The 23,305-nt window shown below is 41.6% G+C and overlaps 5 protein-coding genes across 6 annotated transcripts; 3 read left to right on the top strand and 2 right to left on the bottom strand.

Annotated features, from left to right (window-relative positions):
- Window positions 1-943: 943 nt before the first annotated feature.
- Window positions 944-2,520, top strand: LOC130695635 (transcription factor YY2-like). 2 transcript variants are annotated; one of them, XM_057518803.2, is made up of 4 exons: window positions 944-1,506; window positions 1,568-1,736; window positions 1,817-2,209; window positions 2,280-2,520. In XM_057518803.2, exons 1-4 carry the CDS (start codon window positions 984-986, stop codon window positions 2,407-2,409), a joined length of 1,215 nt encoding a protein of 404 aa, XP_057374786.1. In that variant the 5' UTR covers window positions 944-983; the 3' UTR covers window positions 2,410-2,520. The 2 variants fall into 2 exon arrangements, with proteins under 2 accessions (XP_057374786.1, XP_057374785.1); XM_057518802.2 differs by having other exon boundaries at window positions 1,550-1,736.
- A 380-nt stretch (window positions 2,521-2,900) lies between these two features.
- Window positions 2,901-5,938, bottom strand: LOC130695661 (solute carrier family 53 member 1-like). Its single transcript, XM_057518829.2, has 12 exons — window positions 5,750-5,938; window positions 5,663-5,691; window positions 5,444-5,597; window positions 5,112-5,368; window positions 4,911-5,034; window positions 4,708-4,845; window positions 4,534-4,640; window positions 4,331-4,470; window positions 4,131-4,254; window positions 3,547-4,065; window positions 3,343-3,476; window positions 2,901-3,270 (listed from the first exon to the last, which is right to left on the bottom strand). Exons 1-12 carry the CDS (start codon window positions 5,787-5,789, stop codon window positions 2,967-2,969), a joined length of 2,070 nt encoding a protein of 689 aa, XP_057374812.1. The 5' UTR covers window positions 5,790-5,938; the 3' UTR covers window positions 2,901-2,966.
- A 2,096-nt stretch (window positions 5,939-8,034) lies between these two features.
- Window positions 8,035-10,733, top strand: LOC130695628 (protein abrupt-like). The gene is made up of 4 exons (XM_057518792.2): window positions 8,035-8,254; window positions 8,335-8,531; window positions 8,658-9,795; window positions 9,865-10,733. The coding sequence occupies exons 2-4, from the start codon at window positions 8,337-8,339 to the stop codon at window positions 10,080-10,082; spliced, it is 1,551 nt and encodes a 516-aa protein (XP_057374775.1). The 5' UTR covers window positions 8,035-8,254; window positions 8,335-8,336; the 3' UTR covers window positions 10,083-10,733.
- Window positions 10,629-13,851, bottom strand: LOC130695620 (probable C-mannosyltransferase DPY19L1). The gene is made up of 12 exons (XM_057518781.1): window positions 13,678-13,851; window positions 13,484-13,601; window positions 13,285-13,417; window positions 12,944-13,216; window positions 12,595-12,864; window positions 12,254-12,490; window positions 11,751-12,194; window positions 11,581-11,684; window positions 11,498-11,515; window positions 11,276-11,431; window positions 11,088-11,213; window positions 10,629-11,019 (listed from the first exon to the last, which is right to left on the bottom strand). The coding sequence occupies exons 1-12, from the start codon at window positions 13,742-13,744 to the stop codon at window positions 10,824-10,826; spliced, it is 2,142 nt and encodes a 713-aa protein (XP_057374764.1). The 5' UTR covers window positions 13,745-13,851; the 3' UTR covers window positions 10,629-10,823.
- Window positions 13,852-14,162: 311 nt separating this feature from the next.
- Window positions 14,163-20,543, top strand: LOC130695659 (ATP-citrate synthase-like). The gene is made up of 15 exons (XM_057518828.2): window positions 14,163-14,315; window positions 14,944-15,116; window positions 15,272-15,394; window positions 15,540-15,602; window positions 15,670-15,863; window positions 15,936-16,410; window positions 16,865-17,022; window positions 17,099-17,270; window positions 17,334-17,950; window positions 18,011-18,626; window positions 18,699-18,908; window positions 18,990-19,169; window positions 19,256-19,416; window positions 19,591-19,667; window positions 19,773-20,543. Exons 2-15 carry the CDS (start codon window positions 14,961-14,963, stop codon window positions 19,865-19,867), a joined length of 3,297 nt encoding a protein of 1,098 aa, XP_057374811.1. The 5' UTR covers window positions 14,163-14,315; window positions 14,944-14,960; the 3' UTR covers window positions 19,868-20,543.
- Window positions 20,544-23,305: the final 2,762 nt, after the last annotated feature.

The following is a 23,305-nucleotide window of genomic DNA, read 5'->3' as shown; positions in this document are numbered from 1 at the left end:
AAGTGACGCGGATACTACAATTTGCTTGCTGTTTTACGAGGTTCCGCGTAGAGTTTCTTCAAATAACTTCCAGGCCTGCTATATCCGGCAGTCCGAGTAACTCTCGCCCGTCTTTAGGGCTGTGAGGCTTCGTCTTTTAATAATTTTGTTTTGTGAAATGAGCAGCCTTCTCCTTTCGGTCGCTTATAGACAGTGTATTGGATTTTAACAAACCAAATCATCAAATCCAATCAAATCGAAATCACATCATTTGTGGATGTGGATTAAATTGGATTTTACTGCTTAGGTTAGTTAAAGTTAGCTTAGGTTAGTTTAGGTTATGTTACTCGAGAACTTTTGCTGTCTTGAATGATTTAAAGATCCAATGCAAATCCGCAAAAAATTGGATTTGCTTCGGATTTCTTTGTTTTTGCGGATTTGATTGGCCAAAATCCAATACACTGCTTATAGAGTCCCACAGCGATAAGAAAATTAACTGCCGTAAAACAGTGGGATCCATAATGCACTAGTCAGCAGGCTTCAGAAAGTGTAATAACTTGTCGTAATTATCACTTGCCATAATTATCACAACAGTTTTAAGAGTAACGTTAGTCCATATCCATTCCGGTATAAGGTAAAAGAATTGAAATAAAAACAATTATTGAGAACCTGACATTTTACACTTTTTGCTTTTAGGTGTGGGCCTTAATTAATGTCGTATGTATAATGACTGAGTTTAATTCTATGAGGGTGGCATGTTTATAAATAGTTGCCTCGCAGTTGGCGTATGCAAGAACGAGTTCGTTTAACAGTTCACTATGGTATTTTTAACAACAGATGGCTCTAGTTGGTTGCCGAACATACAGTGATTGGCCAGCCACCTCTATAAGGAAAGGGGGCGTCAACCTTTGTAACCGTTCTGCGAGTTCTGATAAGAGCTATTTGGCCTTAGGTACAGAGTGCGCTTTGATTGTTGGTGTGTTAGCAGTTTTCAACCGACCAAGATGGCGGCGTTTTCCGAAGTGGAGATTCAATCCGAGTTACAAGAGGTAGAGATTGAGACGCTGCCGGTCGACGACATGCCCGTCGAGACGATTGTCGAGACAACCATTGACTCGGCCGGCCATCATTTTATGGATGCGTCCTGTCGAGGCGGTGATGTGGACGTCGACGCCGAGGAAATAGTGCTACAAACCCAAGAGGCAGGCGAGGTCGTCGTCGGAGGCGACGACGACGCCGACCCCGACGACAGCAGTGGGCTTGATTACCTGCACATGTACTCGGATACGAGTACTGCCTCGTCTTCCAGGAGAACAGCCAATAACAATCCCAACAACAGGAAAGCACGCAACAACAGATCATCCAACACCCACAATAGCAGGTCCAATCCTTACGACAATGATGGATACATCAGCAACACTACATCCAACAGTCACAGCCGAAAGTGGGAGCAAAAACAAGTGCAGATCAAGACTTTAGAAGGAGAATTCTCTGTAACAATGTGGGCTTCTGGAGCAGAAGAAGATGGTAATGTTTTGTGCGTTCCTGAACCTGTTTAACACTCTCTCAGATGGTTTCAATTACTCAGATCTAGGGGATGCGGAGCTTGATGCAGACTACACAGAATACATGACTGGCAGGCGGTTGTCCTCATCATCTTCTGGAGGAGGTGGTGGTGGTGGTGGTACAGGCGGTGGTGGTGGCGGAGTTACAGGAGTTGACCTCAGTGATCCCAAACAGCTAGCAGAGTTTGCAAAGTATGCAACTCTTTTTAGTTTCAAAGTTGTATTTGTTGTGTTCAGGTAACCTGACTTGGTTTGTTTACGTTTGTCTGCAGAATGAAACCTAAAAAAGAAAGAGGAAGTGAAGACCCCATCAGAACTATTGCCTGCCCTCACAAGGGGTGCACGAAAATGTTCCGTGACAATTCGGCCATGCGAAAACACCTGCATACCCATGGCCCTCGGGTACATGTATGCGCCGAGTGCGGCAAGGCCTTTGTCGAGTCGTCCAAGCTCAAGCGGCACCAACTGGTGCACACTGGCGAAAAGCCCTTCCAGTGCACCTTTGAAGGCTGTGGCAAACGCTTCTCGTTAGACTTCAACCTCAGGACACACGTCCGTATCCATACGGGAGACCGGCCATATGTCTGTCCCTTCGATGGATGCAATAAAAAGTTTGCCCAGTCCACCAACCTCAAATCGCACATCCTTACACACGCCAAAGCAAAGTATAGCGAGGACCCTAGCAATGGACTAGCTTATGGACATCTACTAACTTGATTTATTTTGCTATTGCAGAAGTAATCTTGGGCGACAAATGAATTCAGCTCTTGATTTCGGTGAGGAAGCCGAGCTGGACGAACCTCAGTTCGTTCAGGTGGAAGTGGCCGGTCCGGACGAGCAACAATTTATCGTCTACACCGAATAAGTGCCCCCCACCATCCACATTTCCCTTTCTCCCCTTAGATCGAGTTGTTTCGCCTGATTCCTCTTTCTCACCTCCCCCCAATCTCTCTCTCTCTCTCTTTGCCTGAGTGAAAGAAAAGATTAAAGTGTAGCTTGAAGCCAGTGCGTGCAGTGTGAAGATAAAAGTGGCAGACTCCTCCGAGACTCAGAATGCGTGTGGTTAGCTGCTGGACAATTGTTAGCTCTGTGCCTGTGTGAACGAGCGACCGAAGAAAAAGATATAAGACACTTTTGCGTCTCCTGTTTAATGATATGAAGGATCGTCCGTCGACCTGTCAGCGATGGTTCCTTTGTGTGTCTGTGTAATGTTTATGTAATGTGTAGTGACCTGTGTTCATGAATTGAATTGACCAAGTTGTCCACCATCCCTTTAAGACCTAACCCTTATTATATTATTATTTTCAGTAGCTTTTGCTCTACTGCTACCTTGGTAGGTCAGTTGGAAAAGATAACTTGGGGTATACTGTTTATGAAACTTCTTTCGCCGCGACTATACAATTTAATTTCGGCTGAGAGATGTTAATCTCTCTCCGTACCGGATTCTTCGCCTATGGATTCTGCCGCTGATGAGATTTTTACGTTTTGAAAACGCACTACGGGGTCTTTCTGGGTAATTGATGAACCTCCGGCCGCTGGCTGACTATTAACAGTTTTCTTACGTACCCTACGATTCACAACTCCATCTGGCTCGTCCATCATCTTGAGGATGGCAGCTTGATCGGATGCATCCATTGGGGCGATCGATATATCGCGTACGGCGCGAAATTTACCGCAGTTATTTAAATGTTCGTTCTCCAGTCGGAAAAAGTTCCAAACGAAACGCCTGAGAAAGCAAATCAATCGATTTGTTTGCTTTTTTGAAGACTTTTAAAAATGAATAACATGTGCGTCTTACCGAAATACTTCCAGTGGAGCTAAAATGGATAGCATCAAATCACCGTGAATATAACCCATTTCGGTTAACGAAAGAGAGAACGCCCAACCGAAGCGCAGCACGAAATCTTCAATGATGCCAAAGTAATAGTATGCCTGTTTACAACGAAGAGTATTTAAATCAAAATCCGATGGAAATTTTAAGGTTTAAAAAAGTGTAACGTACTACGTGCGAATAGACAATTTCCTCTCTCAGTAAGCGGTTGTCACCAGCATTGCTATCGAAGAGACCCCAATCCATCTTCATGTCCCATATGTAGGCGTAGATGGAACTAATGAATGAGAAGACTATCCACGTGTAGAAGAATGGATAAGTCGAGTTTTTGTCGACACCATCGGCCTCGTATGTGTGATAGAGTGTTGAGAATATGACAACGAAGAAGGTTGTGGTATACTTCCCGGCATTAGCCAAATGGGGAAATTTTTCTTTGGTATCGCGATACCGGCGTAGACATTGAGCGAATCGTAGATAGGCTGGCAAGCAGGCAACTACTGGGCGTATAAACCATGTTTTGTCAACGCACTTGTTGTAATCCGTGGCTGTGTACCAGTTGCCTTCGTTGGTGGCGTAGAAGCAAATCATATACTGAAAATCTAGTAGTACCGGGACAAGACTGTTCAGTTGATCTGCCAGCCAAAAATCGGCAAAGCCGACAAAAAAGAACGGCGCACAGAGAGCTCTACCCTAAAAGATCGTAACCAAAGAGTTACATTTTTAAAACAAGATAACAATAAAAGAATGGTCGGCACCAGTTTACGAAGAAACCAGAAGCGTGCTTCGTGGACAAACGTTCGTGTAGGATTCAGCAAGAAAAGGACCATGGTTACTGCAAGCGCCAGCGGATTTACATAGGGCGGGATGCCGAGAAATTTGCTGAAATTCAAATATGAAAAAAAGTCGAAAGTTAAAAACTAGATGGACGATTCATTTTCTGAACTAAAACCACAACCTATAAAGGAAGGCTAGTACGGATAGGGTCCACAGGACACCCAGAACAGAGGCAAGTTCAAGTAAATGTTGCTCTGTCAAGTGATGGCGCGGATCCAATTCAAAAATCAGGACGTGATTTACACCTGATTTACGCCATCCCTAGAAAGCAATAACTATAAAAACGGTACAAATATTAAATTTTGTGCTAATGTTTTTAATTACCTGGACATTGAGCCCCATGAAGAAAAGAAACAAAGCAATTAGCATCGGTCCACGATATAATCGAACTATAATGCGCCAGTTATTCTCCTGACTATTGTGAAAAATTGCTAAATAAAAAATTAAATATCCGCATAATGAAAATTACGGGCGAGCTGGACACTTTAATATGAATACCTGAAACAACCATTGTGACAAAGAGGCAAACAAAAGCGCCTGTGAAGAATCCAACCTTCAACGTAGTGAGATCCGATTTTCTTTCACCTAGAGGAGGTACGCGCAAACGTTTCATGGCTTTTTGACGATCACCACCCTCTAATATAAGAAAGCCAATCTATTAATTAAATGGCCTGTAAGGTAGTCGATAAAAAACTATGCACCAAGTTCGTGGGTAACGGTAGCTTCTGTTTCGCTCAAAAGTTTGTCTATATCCTTGTTTGTATAAAAGTGTGCTTGTTCGACATGTTCCGTTCGCCATTTTGCTCCGGCACTAGTCTGAATAAGCTACAGGAAAAAAACTAAGTTTTCAAGTGCTATAGATATTAAAATGTAAAGCACATACAGACAAGACATTATCGTACTTTGTCATGTTTTTTGAGGATTTTGCGAAACCCAGTGAAATTCAAATTTTGGTAATTTTGAAGAAGAATCAAGCTAAGATAAAATTCACTAAATGCCAGCTTAAGGTCTGAAATTTTCATGACTGGCTGTTTGGTGCTACGTTTCAGGGTTCTACCCAATTTATTAGTTTTATCCTCTCCCTGTCCAGTGCTATTTTTTGAGACAGCCAGTTCACTTTTAAGGGCTGCATATTTTCTGGTGGCTTCCGCAAACTTTTCTAAGAAATAATTAGCATATAAACAAGTAAAGTAAGTTCACAAATTCACAAAGCAAGATCTGGACTAAAACAAACCAGAATAAAAGGTATTTATCATGGCCAACTCCTTGTCACAGTAGGTGAAAAACTGTTCATCAAATTTTGCATAATATCTTGCAATCACCTCAGGCTCTACAACTTCAGCTGATGGTGCTTGTTCCATTGCCTGATACAGAATTTGTTTCATGTCCTGCATAAGGGGGAAAATTATGACACAACTTAAAGAAATCAAAAACAAGAAAATTTCCTTTATACCTCATAATGTATGTACTGTTTTCTCCATTCTATGTCATATGTCAAATAAATTAATTGGAATACACAATATTAGCAATGATATCATACCTGGAGTAATATGAGCTGTTAAATGCTCGGCGAATTTCATTTTCGTTCTCAGAAAACGAGCAAGATAAGCGTTTTACAATAATACCGACAAGATCTTTAAAAGACTAGCCTCACGCAATCATCTATATTGTTTTGCTAATTATTTTGGGTTTGACAACAAACTGATATCGACAGATTCGACACTATCAAAGTCAACCATTATTAAAGCAGACGAAACGATTCCATAGCAACCGCATAACAACAACATGGCAAACGCATTGAGGTCCAGTTATGCCTAATCAATACACGAAAGTTGGCAGTAGACACTGTCCAGAGTCCACTACAACACTGCAGGTTTTAGGTGCTCTAGTTGGAAATTTATAAAAAAAAAATCAAAAACAATTTGAAGTAGCAATTGTTTATAGACCACCAAAGGAATTTAGTTTAAATGAAACACGTTATAAACTTGAATATGTCTTGCTTGAAGCACCATAATAGATAAACAAGGATTCCTGAATCTTATTCGGCCATGCAAAATCTACATTTGGCGCCCAATTGAAGAAATTAGGAATCTCGTTTATTTAGCAGTCCAGACTCCTTGATTTTATGTTTCTTACAAATCAAAGTGAAATCTGACGTCATGCCTTATTTAACCACGGAACAAACTAATTTAAAGGCTTATTTTGAATGGTGCCTGCTAAAAGTGGTGTTCTGAATGATTTATTCCACATATTAGAATTATGAAGAAAGAACCCAAATAGGAAGTTGTGGCGTGATTAGCCAAAATGTTTTTAAAAACTAACGTTTGTAAAAGGTATTAACATCAGCAAGTAATGGATAACAGGAAGTCTACTCGGATAGGATGCCTATGTTTCTGTACTGCTCTTATTTCTCAATTCGTCACCGGAAAATGGCAATCCTTAGCAGGCGATCCAAAAAACAAGAAAAGCCCTATATCTTTTCCAATGTATAACACCCGGATAGCTGGAATATCAGACGCTGTTTCCCTTCTGTTATTTAACCTCGTTTCAGCCCAACTACGCATAAAATGAATTTTTTGCACTAGCTTCAAAGCTATTCAGTGTGAAGGGAATAAATTTTTCCGTGCGGACATGGAACATTTGGCAAAAGACCCTTATGAAACGGGGCGGAAACTGAGAGGAGAAATGCCTCCCTCCTTCGGTCCCCCCTCGTCTTGCCAACAACTGAATAACAACCTCTTACAAACAGCATACTATAACAAAAGCAGGTCATTCACATCGGTCCATGACCTCGAACGGCCTTGGAGACAGGACAACTGTTTAGAACGCTCAAGTTTAGTTCACATCACGTTCAGTAATACAAGATAACACGAAGAAGCAAAATTAAGTGGAACAAAAAATCCCGCTACATATTTTTTCAGTAGCTATTGCAATAATTATACATTTGAGTTATACAGTTGGTTTTGCTTGTTTCGCGCTCGTTGGAATTTGTTTTCTTATTAACACGCAGAACAAAAGTTTTAGCCTTAGGCCCCCTCATTGCAAGCGTCTTTTGTAAGAGGAGCCCAGGGTGAGGAAGGAGGGTGGTTATTCAGAGTAGGGAGAGGAAAGGGAGAGAGAAAACGAAGGACGTTGCCGAGCAGTTAGGTCAACAGCCTTGGATGAGGTCGTTACTCGAGTTAAAAAGCACCGGCTGTTGCGACAAAAAATATTGGAGAAAAACACAAGTCAAATTTGAAAAGATGGACACAGACATACTCGTGCATCAACCATATTATCACGGTATTTTTTCTCTTTATGCAATGGAAACTGGAAAGTGAACCTTTTTTTTTGTCTCGGGTCACGGGCTAAAACACCACTAGATTGCGACGAGACACGAATGACTGACTTCGTGATCTTGCTTCGAGCGGTTTTCCCGACCAATGGCTTCAGTTTCCCCTTTTTCCTCTGGCCACTGTTATATTTATCTATCAAGTCTTAATAGGGCAACGGAATCTATCGATTCAGATGGTGAAAATTTAAACAAATTTAGTCAAGGTTTTCATTTTTATCAGCTTGCCACCGTGTTAACTAGAATCGTCTGTTTAACAAAATATTTCAACACCGCCTTTCACGGTTGACTATTTTCGTGAATTTTAATGTCATTGTGGTGTAACTCTTCCATTTATATTTCTTCTTAATCGAAATTGTTTGTTGCTCGCCATGTGCAAGGGAATATGGACGGTTCTTCAGTTCCTTTTTGCCTTCTTGTTGTTCTTACATTCATTACAGTGAGGGCCTTGGGGCGGGGGTTGAAGGGAAGGAGGGGAGGAGGAGGTTACGCGCGTCATAAGGCCATAAGGTCAGTAGTACCCAATGCTCGAACGAATACTCAGTTCTCGCATTTAGCGTTAGAGAGAGAGCCTCGAGAGACGTCGTTCTTCCCTCTCAGCGTCTGGGCAATTTAACTAATGTTTGTACCTCAACCGTAGTTCTTAATCCTCTGGCTCGTAACATGTTCTAAATAGGCAATTTCTATGTGATCCAGATCATCTGCCATCTTCAGGTATGTACTTATAACAACGGATAACAGCAGCATCTTGTTGACGTTTAGCATTTATGAGCAACCTTTAATTTTTTTTAAAGAAATGGGCGAATCAGATAGCGCCCAACAGTATTGTCTTCGGTGGAATAACCATTCTGACAGCATCATCTCAGAATTTGAAGTTTTACTTGGGCAAGAAGATTTTGTGGATGTGACTCTCTCTTGTGACAGAAAGAGTATCAAGGCACATAAAGTTGTTTTATCAGCTTGTTCAACATATTTTCGAAGACTTTTGAAAGTAAGGCAATTATTCACATCTTTTATTTTCATGCTTGTTTTAAATCACAAAACAAGCAATGATCGATGTTCCTGATTGACTCGTGAAAGGATAGATTGTTTTTTATCAACAATTTAAATTTTTTAGGATAATCCTTGCCAGCATCCCATCATTATCTTACGAGATGTTGCTTACACCGAGCTTTCAGCCATTCTTTTCTTCATGTACCATGGTCAAGTGATGGTTGAACAAGATCGAATACCACAACTTCTTCAGACAGCCCAGTTATTGGAAGTTCGAGGATTGTGTGAAGTTAGAGAAAGCCAATCGGCTTCCAATAAGGAAGATAAAGAAGGAGAAACACCACCACCTAAAGGAAATCAATCATTCCTTGCTGGTCTCCTCAACACCAGTGTGTCTGCAACAAAGAGATCTGCTTCTGTTTCTGACACAAATTCCTGTAGCAATTCCAGTCCAACCCCGCCACCAGTTGCCAAACGACAGAGAAGTTCTGGAGGATCTTCACGCCCAGTGCCCATGTTACAATCCATTTTATCTCAGCAACTTGCAGTGCCCACAACCCCAACATTTGATTTGACAAAATCAATGGGAAGCTCCACCAGAGCACTTACTGCACTGGCTTCAAAAGTGCAAGCCAATACATCATCATCTCCACATGCGGCATCAACAACGAATTCCACCACGGGCAACATCCTTCCGACATCGTTAGAAAATTTACTTAATTTAAGCTCAGCAGTTATGGCAGCTGCCTCGTCGGGATGTCACAACAACGGAGCTGACATCTCTGCTACTAGTTCGTCAGATGAGGACATGAACGACAAAGATGATAAAGTTGAATCCTCATTTGGTGACATGGAAAACAGCAGTCATGGTGGACCAGATATGGAGCCTGACCCGCAGGTAGTCGAAATCAAAGAAGAGCCTCTGGTGGATTTTGAGGACGAGTTTGGAGAGGAAAATAGTCCCCGCGGGGCTGGAGGGGGAGGCCCTAGTGGCGACGAAGAAAGCGAAAGCGAAACAGAATTAGGAGCGATAAGTGAGAACAGTCGAGGAGAAGCATTCTCACTTCCGCTATTGGCCCAGCATTTGGCTGCACCTAACCTATTAAGTGCATCGGCCAAACTTCGCGCTGCCGCCTCTCAAGCTCGTCACCTCTCAACCAGCAGTAACGACAGCATGTCCCAGCTCGTTATGGGTCCTTCTACTTCACCTGATGCAGGAGGACCAGCTGCCATGTCAACAAGGTCTGATACTGCCAGTCCCAGTAAGTTAATCGGGGATTCCCAAGTTTTTTTTTTTTTTTGCTCATTGTTCGTTTTATTTTTCCCCATAGGTTTTGATCCCCTTGCGGGAGACCCCCCTCGGAAATTGGCCTTCCATGAACCACGCCCATGTCCAATTTGTCGCCGAATGTACCGCGATGCCGCTACCTTACGCACCCACACCGCCATTATGCACGCCGAAGGAAGGGATCCATTCGCTTGTCTGTGCGGAGAATTATTCCGCACTAAATACGAAATGTACAATCACAAGAAGAATGGTCACAGATGAAAGCGTTTTCTCTATTTGTTGTTTCGTATGCCTCCAGTGATAGTTATTTTTCATTATTCGTTCCAGTTTTATTTTTTTTTATTTTTCCTCATTCGTGCATCCAGTGAAATATTTTTATATTTGTTCAGGATCTAACGTATTTAGCCTGTAAAACGTGGGTTTATTAATTTATGACTATTTTCGCTTTTTACGCTTTGATCGCCTCTCCCCTGCAAGACTGGGGCAATTGGCATTATGTGCAAGCTTTTTATTGTTTTTTTGTTTTGGTATTTTTTATATCTACCAGTATGTTTCCTATGCATTGATATGAATTTTCCAGTGTCAAATAGTTCCTTTAACTTTCCGTACTATATTGAAAGCATTCAAAATTATAGTTACTTATTAAACCCAGCTATTGCTGCTGCCAACGCGTGCATAGTGCCGAGGTTTTTGAAAAGGTGAACGACATGTCCAGTGATCCCGTATGTAGTGCTCCGCCATTCCAGAGTACCCATCGTGGGTACCGGACTAAACGAGCCCGTAGAAATAAGTGTATCACCATTTCAATTCCCGCTAAAACACAGCAAAGTGTATTCGCGTATCTGTCTACTGTTCTCCATGCCCCCTATGTACAACTTTGGCTGTAAAATAAAACCATTTTGTTTGTTTAAATATGTTATCTTGGTTTCTTGTTTTTCTTTCGTTCGCTTTTCTCTTGATTTAGCAAAATTCTTTCCCTGTAGAGTGACTGACTGCTTTGTCTCATTGACGATACTGACGAGGCGGAAGTTTCACTTCAACGTAGCGTGACGGCACTCGCAACACCACGTAAATCTCATTGGAGAAGACTCGTTGCAACGGACTCGAGTTTCCTTCGAATAACACCGAGCACAAGGGATTGAGATCTTTACGATGAGGTTCATCTGTGTCCCAAACGTCCAACATGCTGCATCCGGGTCTGAATAATTCAAGGAAAATCTAAATGTATGCACAGCTGTCTTTTAATGAGAATAAATCAGCGCTTACCGTGGCTCACCAAAGCACCAGTGATCCTGGAGAACGAAATACGTTACCTTGAGATCAACTAGTGAGCGATATAATTCGGCTACTGTGCCACGACCAAACGCCCGATAGACTGTCTTTGTGCGTTCTCTACAGATGGTAACGCAATTGTTTCACATAACTGAAACTCTCAACATTTTTTATTTCATCACCTTAGGTTAGCATATTCGTAGTGTGGATGATTTATTACTGGTCTTTGGGTAGTAAGTAATATTGATGCCATGATAGGCATTGGCCCTGCAAAGGCTGCCTCTTCTCGCGGCGTCTCCTTTTGAATCCAATTAATCAAATCCTCTAAAGCTGGATTACTTTTTTTTTTTTTTATTTTACAATATTAGTTTTTAATTTATTTTTCATGTTTTTGCAATTAATACCTGTATTCTCCGATAATACTAGGACAAAAAAAAACATTAATTTTTTGTTCTATAGAACTGTTAGAAACAAAGGAAAATAATACCTTCTTTGTTCTTTGAGATTACGTAAACCGGCAAAGCTCATCCCGCTTAATAACGCCGCCAGCAGCGCCAAGTGCATTAGTTTGCCTTTGACGAAAAACATGTACTAAAAACAAACAAAAAATTATAGTGGATAACATCAACGCATGGCCACATTTTGACGTCCAGATACCTTCTTAGAAGCAACCAGACTTGCAATTATACACAAATGAGGTGACATGAAGAGCTTCAGACGCATTATCGTTGCCGCCATGATGATAAATGCCATTAGTTGTAAAATGTTATACTGAACAGCAGCATCAACTTTCCGGGGCGATGCCGTTTCATTTTTTAATAATTCTTTCAAATGTCGGGATTCTCTTTGCTTTTTGATTGATAAGGAAGCTGCTACACGCTTCTGGCATACTTCGCCTTGATTTGTCATGTCTCCAAAACCTGCAGCGTATAGGGCAACGCTTCCAATAGCTGCGTAGACGATAGGCAGTAAAAGGGTTGAAGACAGTCGGTAAATGGTAGACAGTGACAAAAAGTCAAATTCAGCTGCGCAAGTGTAGAGCATTGTATGGAAGTCACGGAAGGAAGTGAATTTTGATCTCAGTAGATTGAAAATATGAGCCTGGTGAGTTAATATGACGTTTACTATTGCGTAAATATTAATAAGATATTGGAACTTACATCGTCTTTCGATCCTAACAGAGCTGACACGCAAAATCTTAAAAGAAAAGTACCGATGCAGACCATTGCAACATGCATGACTGTGTTCCTAAGTTTCATCCACTCACTTTGAGGGCGAGATGAGAAATGGGGAAGAAACACAATGAACCCGAGTAACACGACGACTGAACACGAGTATAGAGATGTCAAGAGCATTTCATTTGCGAATAGCAATACGATAGCATTTTGCAGTCCAATCTGTAGAAAGAAAAAAAAAGAAAAATGAAATAACCACACAGTTCCCTAGAGAGAGAAAACGAAAAAAAAAAAAAAATGGAAAAATACCAAAAAAAAAAAAGTACCAGATTTCCAAGAAAAACCACTGTTATGTTGGGACGTGGAGCAGAATTTTGAATCCACAACACCGTTAAACTGAGCAATTGGGTGAGGAAGACAAATTGCGAAAATTGCCAAGTGACTAGCGAAGCCGACGTAGTAAAGGCAATACAGCACAAATGTTTCCAGTGAGGCGCAGTCTGACGTAAACACCAAGAGACCGATAAAATCTGGGCCAAAATCAAAGGATAGCCAAAGCTCTCTCGCAAAGGAGGAGTCCACTGAACGCGTGTGCACTATACCACCAAACAAGGTGAAATGGGATTATTAAATCTAATATGTTAAACCACTGCGGTTATGGAAATTCCACCATACCTCTCCATGGTTGAAGAAAAAACTTGAAATTGCAATTATGCCACCAAATATGGAACGGCTCAGGTAGCAACCATAAATGAAAATGAGGGCGGCCGTGATTCCTGCAAAAACCCACACTCCATTGATGTAAAAATATGAAGCATCTCCCAAGCCTTCGCAGCTCCAAACAGTCGGTAAATCGTCACCACGATCAACTTGCCAACATTCTTTTGTTTTGATGCCAATCAATTTTGCAAAGTGTACAAATCCTCTAAATGCAGCTCCCAAAATTACCTACAGAGAAGTTTTAATGATATTTAAATAACACATACATTTTTAAAGGAAAACTAAACCATAGCTACCTCGGGATAGAGATTGAATCTCTGTAACGTGTTAATAGTAGATGGATATTCAGTTTTATTGTCATTCATGATATGATGAAGCCCAGAGATGAATGACGGAGCATTGACTATTCGTTTATAATATGAGTAGTAACTAAAGACAAATTGTTTAACATTAATTAACACAAACAAATTAATAAATTAGAAAATAATAACACACAAGCCCATCTCAGTGCGGAAAGTCATTTCCCTCTCAAGAGTGGAGAGATGGGAAAAGTGTCGATCATTTTCAAACATGGTAGATACATGGTAAAAATTGAGGCAGCTACACACTAATGCTAAAAATAGTATGACGAAAAAATTTATACGTCAGCATCAATTTGAGGAAAGTCTTTGTAGGTAGAAGTAACTAACCAACGGATGCGATCAGTGTGTACCGCGTGTAACTAGTGACTGTTGAAACAGTTGATCCATCGTTCATGGTTCTTCTAATTTTCTTAATTATTTCACCACGTGTTTTTGCTTGTATATTGTTTGTTTGTTTTTTCTGCCTGCTTGGAAAACTACTTGATGTCAGCTGTGTTTCAGCTGTCGGCTTTCTCTGTCGTCTGTGGTGCAAGTAAACAGGCAAGTTGCGTGCGGTGTTATAAAATTATAACAGATGGCTGCAGCTACTACTAATTGAATGGTAGTCATAAGAAAATATAGTTGCATTGTTGTCCTCATAATATTCTATGAGTCACGATTTTAAAACTTAATTACGTTTTCTCCAACGACCATTTGCACCCTTAAATTTTGGAAAGCCGTGGTTAACATGAAAAAATTTTTAGTTATGCGTTCCGTCGCTAGATGACGAATTAATATTATTCAGGTAATGAAAAACCCTCTAAAGACGGTCTGCTTTCCCTGTAGTCTGTGGAATTGCCAGCATTCCTGTCAAACCTGTTCACGAGTGAACGTGTCACTCGTCATCCCCCGGAACTCTCATATTTTAACCTCTTTTAAGTTATCTCATCCGACAAATTTCAGCTTTAATTTGAACAAATTTTATCGTAAGTACAAATTTTTTTTTCTTTGATTTTTGGGTGCAATTTGTTTTCTAATTTATCCGCAAATATCTTAATACCCTGTACACGTCACGGAATTTTAAAACGGGATATGTATGTAGACTTCCTTTACGTTTTTAACTATAAATTTTTATAGGTCATATGAAATAAGTTTATTTTATTACTATTATTATTTTCTTCATCTAGTTATTACCCTTCGAGAGCATCGCCGTATAATCAGTACACCGTTAGGGTAACTTTCTCCAGCTACCCCCTCCGGGGTTATCGTTCCTTGTCAGACTGGTTGGGTTAGTCAAGAATTTCTATTTCCGTATTTTTTAAACGTGAAAACGGTTTTCTCTATATCATTTATTCTTTTTCGTTATCAAATAGTCCTACTTTTAAATATACAATCAGAATAAAATGAGACGACTGATACGAACATTTTGCTGTTGTTGTGGTCGCCTCTTTCATGTCAACGTGAGAGTACAGGATTGTGTGGGAGGAAGAAAGGAGGGTGGGCAACAGCGGATCAATACCTATGGCGACGCCAGCGAGAGCACTCACCTTTGCTAAACGTTAAGGGTGGCAAATCTAATGATCTTTTTTTTTTTTTGTTCCTGTCTATTTGCAGTCTAGACGACATATAGAATGTCTGCCCGAGCCATTTGGGAAGCGACGGGCAAGGACTTGATCAACCGGAATTTAAATTACTCTAACGGTGTGGCCAAATGTCGTTTCGCTGTCTATGACCAAAGTGTACCATGGAACCAACTTGTCGAACAGGAGCCTTGGCTACAAACAGAGGTAAATGAGTCCTTGAAAAAGAAAAACATTTCTTCGAAGAAAAGAATGTTTTGTCGTCATTGGATCTATTGTAGAATTAATTTCGAACGTTCCGAGTATTCCCAGAAAGGAAGTTGTCTATCATGGTTATTTTTTTTATATTTATAATTATTTAGAAACTTGTGGTGAAGCCGGATCAGCTCATCAAACGACGCGGTAAATTGGGTCTCATCAAGGTCAATGTAGGGCTGGCCGAAGTCCAGCAGTGGGTTGACGAGCGGATCGATAAAGACGTTCAGGTAAAATATATTCTGATAAAAGTGAAAAAAAATTCATTTAATACTTAACTAACAGTGTCTTGACTACGTTCCAAAAATTTTTTCATAAAGTTCAGTGTGCAAATATTGCAGGAATAATTTTTTGTTTCGCAACGGATAATTTTAGGTGGGCAAGGCGACTGGCAAACTGCGTCGTTTTATTATCGAACCGTTCGTTGCACATAAAGACGTAAGCATGAAGATAACTGCGACTCGTTAAGTACGTTTCGAAACTTGATAACGTTTCTATAAAATAGGAGGAAGAAGCTTACGTCTGCATTTATTCTGAACGCAATGGTGACGTCATTCTCTTCCACCATCAAGGAGGGGTAGACATTGGCGATGTAGACGAAAAAGCTCTGCGCCTGTCCGTGGAGATCGATAGTAAACCCAGCCAGGAACAAATATCAAGCGGTTTATTGGTTAACGTTACCGATGCTGCCAAAAAAGAGTGCGTTTTCTTGTAACTTTATATCTAGTAACATTTTGCCTCTAAGCAATTTATTTATGTTCTTCATTTCAGGCGAGTTGCAGAATTTATCGTTGCGCTCTACGATGTCTACGTCAATCTCCATTTTACCTATATGGAAATTAATCCGTTGGTGGTGACGGATGATGGTGGAGTATTCATGCTGGATCTGGCGGCCAAGATCGATGCCACGGCCGATTTTCTGTGCCGCACCAAGTGGGGAGATATTGAATATCCACCTCCTTTCGGCCGCGACGCCTACCCCGAAGAGGCTTACATCGCTGATTTGGACTCGAAGAGTGGCGCTTCTTTGAAATTAACAATTTTGAACAGGGCCGGTCGAATTTGGACCATGGTGGCCGGCGGTGGTGCTTCGGTCATCTACTCAGACACCATTTGCGACCTGGGCGGAGCTAACGAATTGGCCAACTATGGCGAATACTCTGGTGCTCCATCGGAGCAGCAAACTTACGAATATGCCAAGACGATACTCAGTCTCATGACGCAAGACAAACATCCCGACGGAAAGGTAACTACTACAAATTTTCATTAAATATGTAGGGAAATACTTTGAAATGCCGAGGCAAAGTCAGTTGGGGAATTCTCGTCCTTTTGATTTTTTTCGATATGTCATGATTGCATGGCGATATACATTACTTCGCTTCCGGTGTTATCACCGATTGTTGATGAAGTAATCTTGATATCAATGGCTTATAGTTGGCGACCACCCAGCTGTTTAGACGTTGGGATCAAAGGTTGACCGCGGGATTGCGCTTAAAAAGTATAACATTTGTATTGCTGATAAGAGCTTTTTTTCCTCTCTGATCAAAATATCAAGTTTCAGTTTAAATGTCATGTGGCGTGATCAGAATGATGTCATCGACTTCTAACCCGGAACTGTAGTAAATGGGATGCCAATGACTTGAGGTCACGTTTTAGTTGTTTCCAACAGCTTTAACTTCTTTATTTTGTTATGTTTTTAGGTCCTGATTATTGGTGGCGGTATTGCCAATTTCACTAACGTAGCGGCTACATTCAAGGGAATCGTCAAAGCCCTTTTGCAATATCAGACAAAGTTGGTGGATCATAAGGTTTCCATCTTCGTCCGCCGAGCTGGACCCAATTACCAGGAGGGACTTCGGTATAGAAATTGTTCTTTAATGGCCCATCAAAAAAGTGATTTGCTGTTAACTCCATTATTTGTTTCGCTTCGACAGAGTGATGCGTGAAGTAGGCGCTAATTTGGGCATACCTGTGCACGTTTTCGGCCCTGAAACCCACATGACTGCCGTTGTGGGCATGGCCCTTGGCAAACGTCCCATTCCTAGCGCATCTGTAGTAGAATTCTCTACAGCCAATTTCTTGCTGCCAGGCGGTCAGGAAGATGAGGTTCTGCAGTTTTCGTGAATATCTGCTTTAAAAATTTTTCTAATCCATCAACTGTTTTGACAGATGCCTAGAGCACGCGCTGTTTCCCAGGACTCTGGTGTTGGTAACCGCAACTCGTGGGACGAGAAAGATGGACCACGTGCAACTGCCGCAGCTTCGGCCTCATCCCTGGCTTTTCTAAAACCATTGTTTACCTCCGAGACGAAAGCGATCGTGTGGGGAATGCAGACACGTGCCGTCCAATCGATGTTGGATTTCGATTTCGTCTGCCGTCGCAAAGAACCCTCTGTCGCAGCCATGGTCTATCCATTCACTGGCGATCACAAGCAGAAATTCTACTGGGGTCATGGCGAAGTCTTTATTTCCGTCTACAAGTCGATGGACGACGCCATGAAAAAACATCCAACAGCTGATGTCATGGTCAACTTCGCTTCCCTGCGTTCGGCCTATGAGAGCACGGTTGAAGCTATGACCTATCCCCAAATCCGCACCATTGCCATCATCGCCGAGGGCATCCCTGAAAACTCTACACGTAAGCTCAACAAGCTGGCGGCAGAGAAACACGTGGCCATCATTGGTCCAGCTACAGTTGGTGGTATTAAACCGGGCTGTTTGAAAATCGGCAACACTGGTGGCATGATGGACAACATCCTCCACTCTAAGCTCTACCGTCCCGGCAGGTGATGCAAGCCGCTAACAAAATAATAAATCAAAATTCTATAGTATTTATTCCTGCACAGTGTGGCCTACGTATCCCGCTCTGGTGGCATGTCCAACGAGTTGAACAACATCGTTGCCCATCACTCGAACGGTGTTTGCGAAGGTGTTGCCATCGGTGGCGACCGCTACCCTGGTACTACCTTCATCGATCACCTTCTTCGCTATCAAAACGATCCCGAAGTCAAGATGTTAGTCTTGTTGGGAGAAGTTGGAGGTGTCGAAGAATACGACGTTTGCCGAGCCTTGACCGATGGGAGAATTAACAAGCCCCTCATTGCTTGGTGCATTGGCACGTGCGCTAGCATGTTCTCATCCGAAGTCCAATTTGGTCACGCCGGAGCTTGTGCCAACGCCGAACGTGAAACGGCCCTCTCGAAGAACAAGGCTTTGGCTGAAGTTGGAGCTCACGTACCGCAAAGTTTCGATGATTTGGGAGATGTCATCAAAAAAGTTTACAATCAATTGGTCAGCGACGGAACGATTGTACCTCGCGAGGAAGTTCCACCGCCCACCGTACCGATGGATTATTCGTGGGCACGCGAACTTGGGCTGATCCGAAAACCTGCCTCATTCATGACCAGCGTCAGCGATGAACGCGGTCAAGAGCTCCTATATGCTGGAATGCCCATCAGCGAGGTTTGTATAATTATTTAAATTAAAAATCAAGTTCATTGGATCTGATGTTAATCGTTTTTGTATTTCGTAAAGGTATTGAAACAAAACTTGGGCATCGGCGGAGTCATTTCTCTGCTGTGGTTCCAGCGCCGTCTTCCCGTCTACGCCTGCAAATTTATCGAAATGTGTTTGATGGTGACAGCCGATCACGGACCGGCCGTGTCTGGTGCTCACAACACTATCGTCTGCGCTAGAGCTGGCAAAGATCTGGTGTCTTCTCTGGTGTCTGGACTTTTGACCATTGTAAGTCATTAATCGGACAGTATTCGGATGGAAAACGAAATGAGGATGAGTTCAATTCGATGTTATTGCCTATTTATGTAGGGTGATCGTTTTGGTGGCGCTTTGGATGCTGCAGCCCGTCAATTCAGCGAAGCTTACGACGCTGGACAACATCCGATGGAATTCGTGAATACTATGCGCAAGAAGGGCGAGCTGATTATGGGCGTTGGCCATCGCGTGAAGAGTATTAACAACCCCGATATGCGTGTTACTATTATCAAAGTATTAAATTATGCGGATTAAGATTTGTTTTGTTTTATTGGATGTAACTTTTTGTTTTGCTTCGTTTTTCGTTAAATTTCGTGTAGGAGTTCTTACGCGAACACTTTCCAGCCACGCCTTTGCTCGACTACGCTCTCGAAGTTGAGAAGATAACCACCAGCAAAAAGCCAAATTTAATTCTTAACGTAGACGGTATTATCGGCGTGGCTTTCGTCGACCTTCTCCGCAACTCTGGATGTTTTACTCGGTACGAACGGATTGATTTTATTTTTATTTTTGAATATATATTTATTTGTTATTCGTTTTTTGATGTTTCTTTATAATTTTCCTTTTCTCTTTGTTTGTTTTGACTGCCGCTTCGTGTGTGAACCATTGATGGATTATTCGTTTGTCTTCCATTTCTTTGACGTTGTTGATTTAGGGAGGAGGCGCAAGAGTACATAGAGATCGGCACGATCAACGGCCTCTTCGTCTTGGGTCGCTGCACTGGTTTTATCGGTACGTGCGCATCGGGTTTCAACCAAGATCTTCGTTTTTTTTTTTTTTTGATCATTCGTCAACTGTTTTCTTTCTATTTCTCTTTTTGTGTGTGTCACACAACAGGCCACTATCTGGATCAAAGACGACTCAAGCAAGGACTCTATCGCCATCCATGGGACGACATTTCATACGTCCTGCCGGAAAAATACTCTGAATAAGAGCCCTGCTGTAAACGCCAGTTGAAGAAAGGAGAACGTAGCTGTATCAAAAAAGCGGAAGAAAGATAATCTTCGTAGTTCGATGTGATAATAGAAGAAGAAAAAAAAACGAGCAAAAGAAAAAGGAAGAAATTTAAACCAAATAGAAGCTCCGTAGGCAGCTTTTCAAAAAAAATTCGGTCGATGTCTACACTGTTGTGATGCACACTCTTCAGCACCAAGATTTTGTTCTCAGTTTTGCACTCGTAGATAGGAGAAGAGGTGGGAATGCACACATGCACAACAAGCCACTTGAAAAGGCAAAACAAAAAGAAAAAGGTTTTTTTTTTCAATTATTTGAGTGTTTTTTAAATCGTTGTTTCATGCTCGGCAAGAGGAGAAATGAAGGCTCTTCCGGAAATTTGTCTCGAAAAACGAAACGTCTCTATTCCGAAAATATCATTCCTCTTTTTTTTTCGATTCTCGCATTTTCTGAAATGCAAAGTGACACTGATACGTTCCATCCGTAGAATCAAAGATTTTAACAAATTTAATCTCGTTTTTTTCCAATCTAATACCATGATTTTTATTTCTTTTTTACGGTGTACGGGACAGAGTAAATGTTTTGAATTTTTCACTTAAGAGCATCATTGGCTATTTTAAAAATTGTTGAGCAATAAACGGTGTTTAAGTGTGATGACTGACTTCAGACTCCGTTTAGTTCGTGAAAAAGAAAATGTGACATAAAATAAATCCGCCAAAAGATGAAGGCGAAAGATGATCGCATTGCTTTATCGATTTGAAATCGGTCGATGATTTCAGCTGTTGGGTCAATCTATGGGGTGGAGTGCGTGACTGTCGGGACTTTGACAAAAGAAACGACGATTGTTCTGTTCACTTGCGCCATTTCTTTAGTCTCTTTGTCTCTTCAAATTGGGCCTGATTTCTGTTGATGCATTTCTTTTTCACGTGTTTTCTTTAAAAATTGCATCATTTTCGATCGGGATTTGTATCGATTGCGATCATTCCTGTAGCCGATTTCCTGCGAAAAAAAAGGAAATAAAAATTGCAGTTCCAGTCACTAAGATTCCACTGTAATAAAAACTTAAACCGAAGCACTTTTTTGATTGAGACCTTTCAGTTCGTTGCAACCCAACTGAAGAATATATGCAATTTTTATCATCTCATAGCAGTAGTTCATCTAGGATCGCCTAACATCCAGCAGCGTCCAGTCCAATTCACAACGTCGTGCCCGAGTATTACATCGTTAATGGATTCTGGTTTGCTGGCTATAAAAGTCAAAGGCTTGCAACATTTGTATTGTTGTCCACTAATATTTCATGAACGATATACGCAACGATGGGTAGCATGTGTTTATAGAACTCCTCTTCTTTGACTCTACTGGCCTCACGAGTTTTGTTGGTCATATGTAATGGACTTTTGTTTCGGCTCTTCCACGATCCTACATATATTTCTTTGTCGAATGGCCGTGGTCTGCTGTCACCCAACGATACGCAGTTGCATAAGTTCTATTTAGCCTCGCATTTACACTTTCAAATTTCGTTTTCAAAGCGGGCCTGCTGTCACCACTCATCATTCCAGACGGACGTCCTTATATTGCGTTAAATCCTTCTTTTTGGCCGTCTGCTTTCGCCCCCTTTTCACAGTATTACTTGATTTGATTTGGTGAACATCATTTGCGCGTCCATTCATCCTTAGTGTGGTAGCAGGATGTTGGGAGCTCTGGTTTAATGCCAATGCCTTGATATAGACTATACTGGATGTAGTGCCATTTGCGTGTATTCTAGCGGAGCAGAAGGAGCCAAGAGTTAGCCGGACATCAGTTCTATTCGCTCATGCGGTAAGCAACTTTTGGGAGAGCTGCTCTTTGCCGTTTTTTTCTACACACTTCTCAGCGGTAGAATCTCGCTTCGAGAAAAAAAAATACTTATTATTGCAAGGGCACATGGAACTTCCAAAGAGAAGGTATAACACATCAAAGATAGAGCCCGTCGTCTCCGAAAATAAAAAAAAAAACTTTTGAGTATCACCGATATGTAAGATGAAGCTGAACATCTTTAAACGTGACACACAAAAGAATTTCTTTTATTTTCGTCAACCATCTTTATATCAAATATTTTTTAGCGTTCGTTTTCTTTCCCACCTAAAAGTCTTAAGGGATTAATGGCGGGGAAAAAAACACGCGTGTGAAGTGTGAGACTTTTGTAGTCTCGTGCTTTTCTTTGTGATAAGTTCAAACTTTGATGGGCTTCTAAAAGAGGCTCCTATGGACTTTTTTATCAATATTGACACCAGCCCGAATGGAGAGGGGAGTAAATAGGCGGGGGACAATGAGACGGAATCAAAAGACTAATTTGAAATCAAATCCAAGACATTCGTCCACAAACGTACAACAGCCCGCACACCGAATAAACAGTATATCCAATTAACGGTTAGACGGTTTATTCTGTCAAGAGCACCAAGCGCAAAGTCAGGGAGGGTGTAGTCCTTCAACCCAAATCGGCCACTATTGTGCGCTCCGGTTCCATACAATGTCGAATCTTTTGTCTCTTTATGCAGTTTGGTTCAACAGCGCCTAACGTCAGTTGTCTGCGGCACTGTCTTTAGTATTTTCAAAATGACTAACGTAGCGCCCCCTCACGTTTTTTTTTCTTGGCTCTTTCTCTTTGTTGTAGGCTCAGACGCAGCCTCGCGCCAGACTTAGATTACGAAGCTACGCTACCGTATATAAAAGCGTAAGAGCACTAAATCTAGGCTTGCATCAAGACTCTGAAATCCTGAAAAGAGAACAGACGGTGTGCACGAGAGAAGAGGGGATATCCATGTAATACCAACAGCATCTACGAACGTTCTGCTCTTTGCATTGTATCTAGACGGCGGACCGTCTGAGATTACCCCGAAAGCGAGGCTTCTTTATCAGTTGCCATCGCATACAATACACACGCTCTTTCTCTTTTCGGGCTTTTCTATGTACGCTGGCCTTTCAAGCAACAGAGCCCGCGAGACTGTGCGGATTCGATGAAACCCCCAAATTGATATAGAATACATAGAATATTGTCCGGTATCCCCGGCTGACATCAGTCGCTTTTTGCTCGGGTCCGCCAACGCCTTGAAGCCGATAGTAATATGGTTTGTTATTTTTGTTTGATATTTTTGTTTAGTTATTTATCATTTTATATGTCTGTGTTTAACGCTCCACCCTCCCTCTCCTTCCACGAAAGTTTACTAGCCTCGCTGTTGTGTATATCTGTACCATCTGCCGTGCACTTGGAAGTAACACCCATCCATCCTCGTTTGCAAAGTTCCCCTTTTTAACGATTGTCTTTGTTGACAAGTATAAAGTAGCTTACACACAATGTAGAACAGCCTACTGATCTTAGAAGGCATCGAGGAAGCCGTATTTCTATGAATGCGATCGTCGGGATAAAAACATCTAAA

Source organism: Daphnia carinata, chromosome 7 (assembly GCF_022539665.2).
Source record: "Daphnia carinata strain CSIRO-1 chromosome 7, CSIRO_AGI_Dcar_HiC_V3, whole genome shotgun sequence".
NCBI lineage: Eukaryota > Metazoa > Arthropoda > Branchiopoda > Diplostraca > Daphniidae > Daphnia > Daphnia carinata.
The sequence above is the reverse complement of the archived record's forward strand: the minus strand, read 5'-3'. Positions and strand labels throughout refer to the sequence as shown.

Bases quoted from the DNA above. Each gene is read 5' to 3' on its own strand.
- LOC130695635 (XM_057518802.2), top strand. From the start codon at position 984: ATGGCGGCGTTTTCCGAAGTGGAGATTCAATCCGAGTTACAAGAGGTA. The intron at 1,507-1,549 runs GTAATGTTTTGT...ACACTCTCTCAG, and splicing joins TTCTGGAGCAGAAGAAGATG to ATGGTTTCAATTACTCAGAT. The intron at 2,210-2,279 runs GTATAGCGAGGA...TTGCTATTGCAG, and splicing joins CTTACACACGCCAAAGCAAA to AAGTAATCTTGGGCGACAAA.
- LOC130695661 (XM_057518829.2), bottom strand. From the start codon at position 5,789: ATGAAATTCGCCGAGCATTTAACAGCTCATATTACTCCAG. The intron at 5,369-5,443 runs GTTTGTTTTAGT...ATTATTTCTTAG, and splicing joins GATAAATACCTTTTATTCTG to AAAAGTTTGCGGAAGCCACC. The intron at 4,641-4,707 runs GTATTCATATTA...TTTTTTATTTAG, and splicing joins TGTCACAATGGTTGTTTCAG to CAATTTTTCACAATAGTCAG.
- LOC130695628 (XM_057518792.2), top strand. From the start codon at position 8,337: ATGGGCGAATCAGATAGCGCCCAACAGTATTGTCTTCGGTGGAATAAC. The intron at 8,532-8,657 runs GTAAGGCAATTA...TAAATTTTTTAG, and splicing joins ATTTTCGAAGACTTTTGAAA to GATAATCCTTGCCAGCATCC. The intron at 9,796-9,864 runs GTAAGTTAATCG...TTTTCCCCATAG, and splicing joins GTCTGATACTGCCAGTCCCA to GTTTTGATCCCCTTGCGGGA.
- LOC130695620 (XM_057518781.1), bottom strand. From the start codon at position 13,744: ATGAACGATGGATCAACTGTTTCAACAGTCACTAGTTACACGCGGTAC. The intron at 13,602-13,677 runs GTTAGTTACTTC...TACTATTTTTAG, and splicing joins CACACTGATCGCATCCGTTG to CATTAGTGTGTAGCTGCCTC. The intron at 11,685-11,750 runs GTATCTGGACGT...GTTTGTTTTTAG, and splicing joins GTCTGGTTGCTTCTAAGAAG to TACATGTTTTTCGTCAAAGG.
- LOC130695659 (XM_057518828.2), top strand. From the start codon at position 14,961: ATGTCTGCCCGAGCCATTTGGGAAGCGACGGGCAAGGACTTGATCAAC. The intron at 15,117-15,271 runs GTAAATGAGTCC...ATAATTATTTAG, and splicing joins AGCCTTGGCTACAAACAGAG to AAACTTGTGGTGAAGCCGGA. The intron at 15,603-15,669 runs GTAAGCATGAAG...TCTATAAAATAG, and splicing joins CGTTCGTTGCACATAAAGAC to GAGGAAGAAGCTTACGTCTG.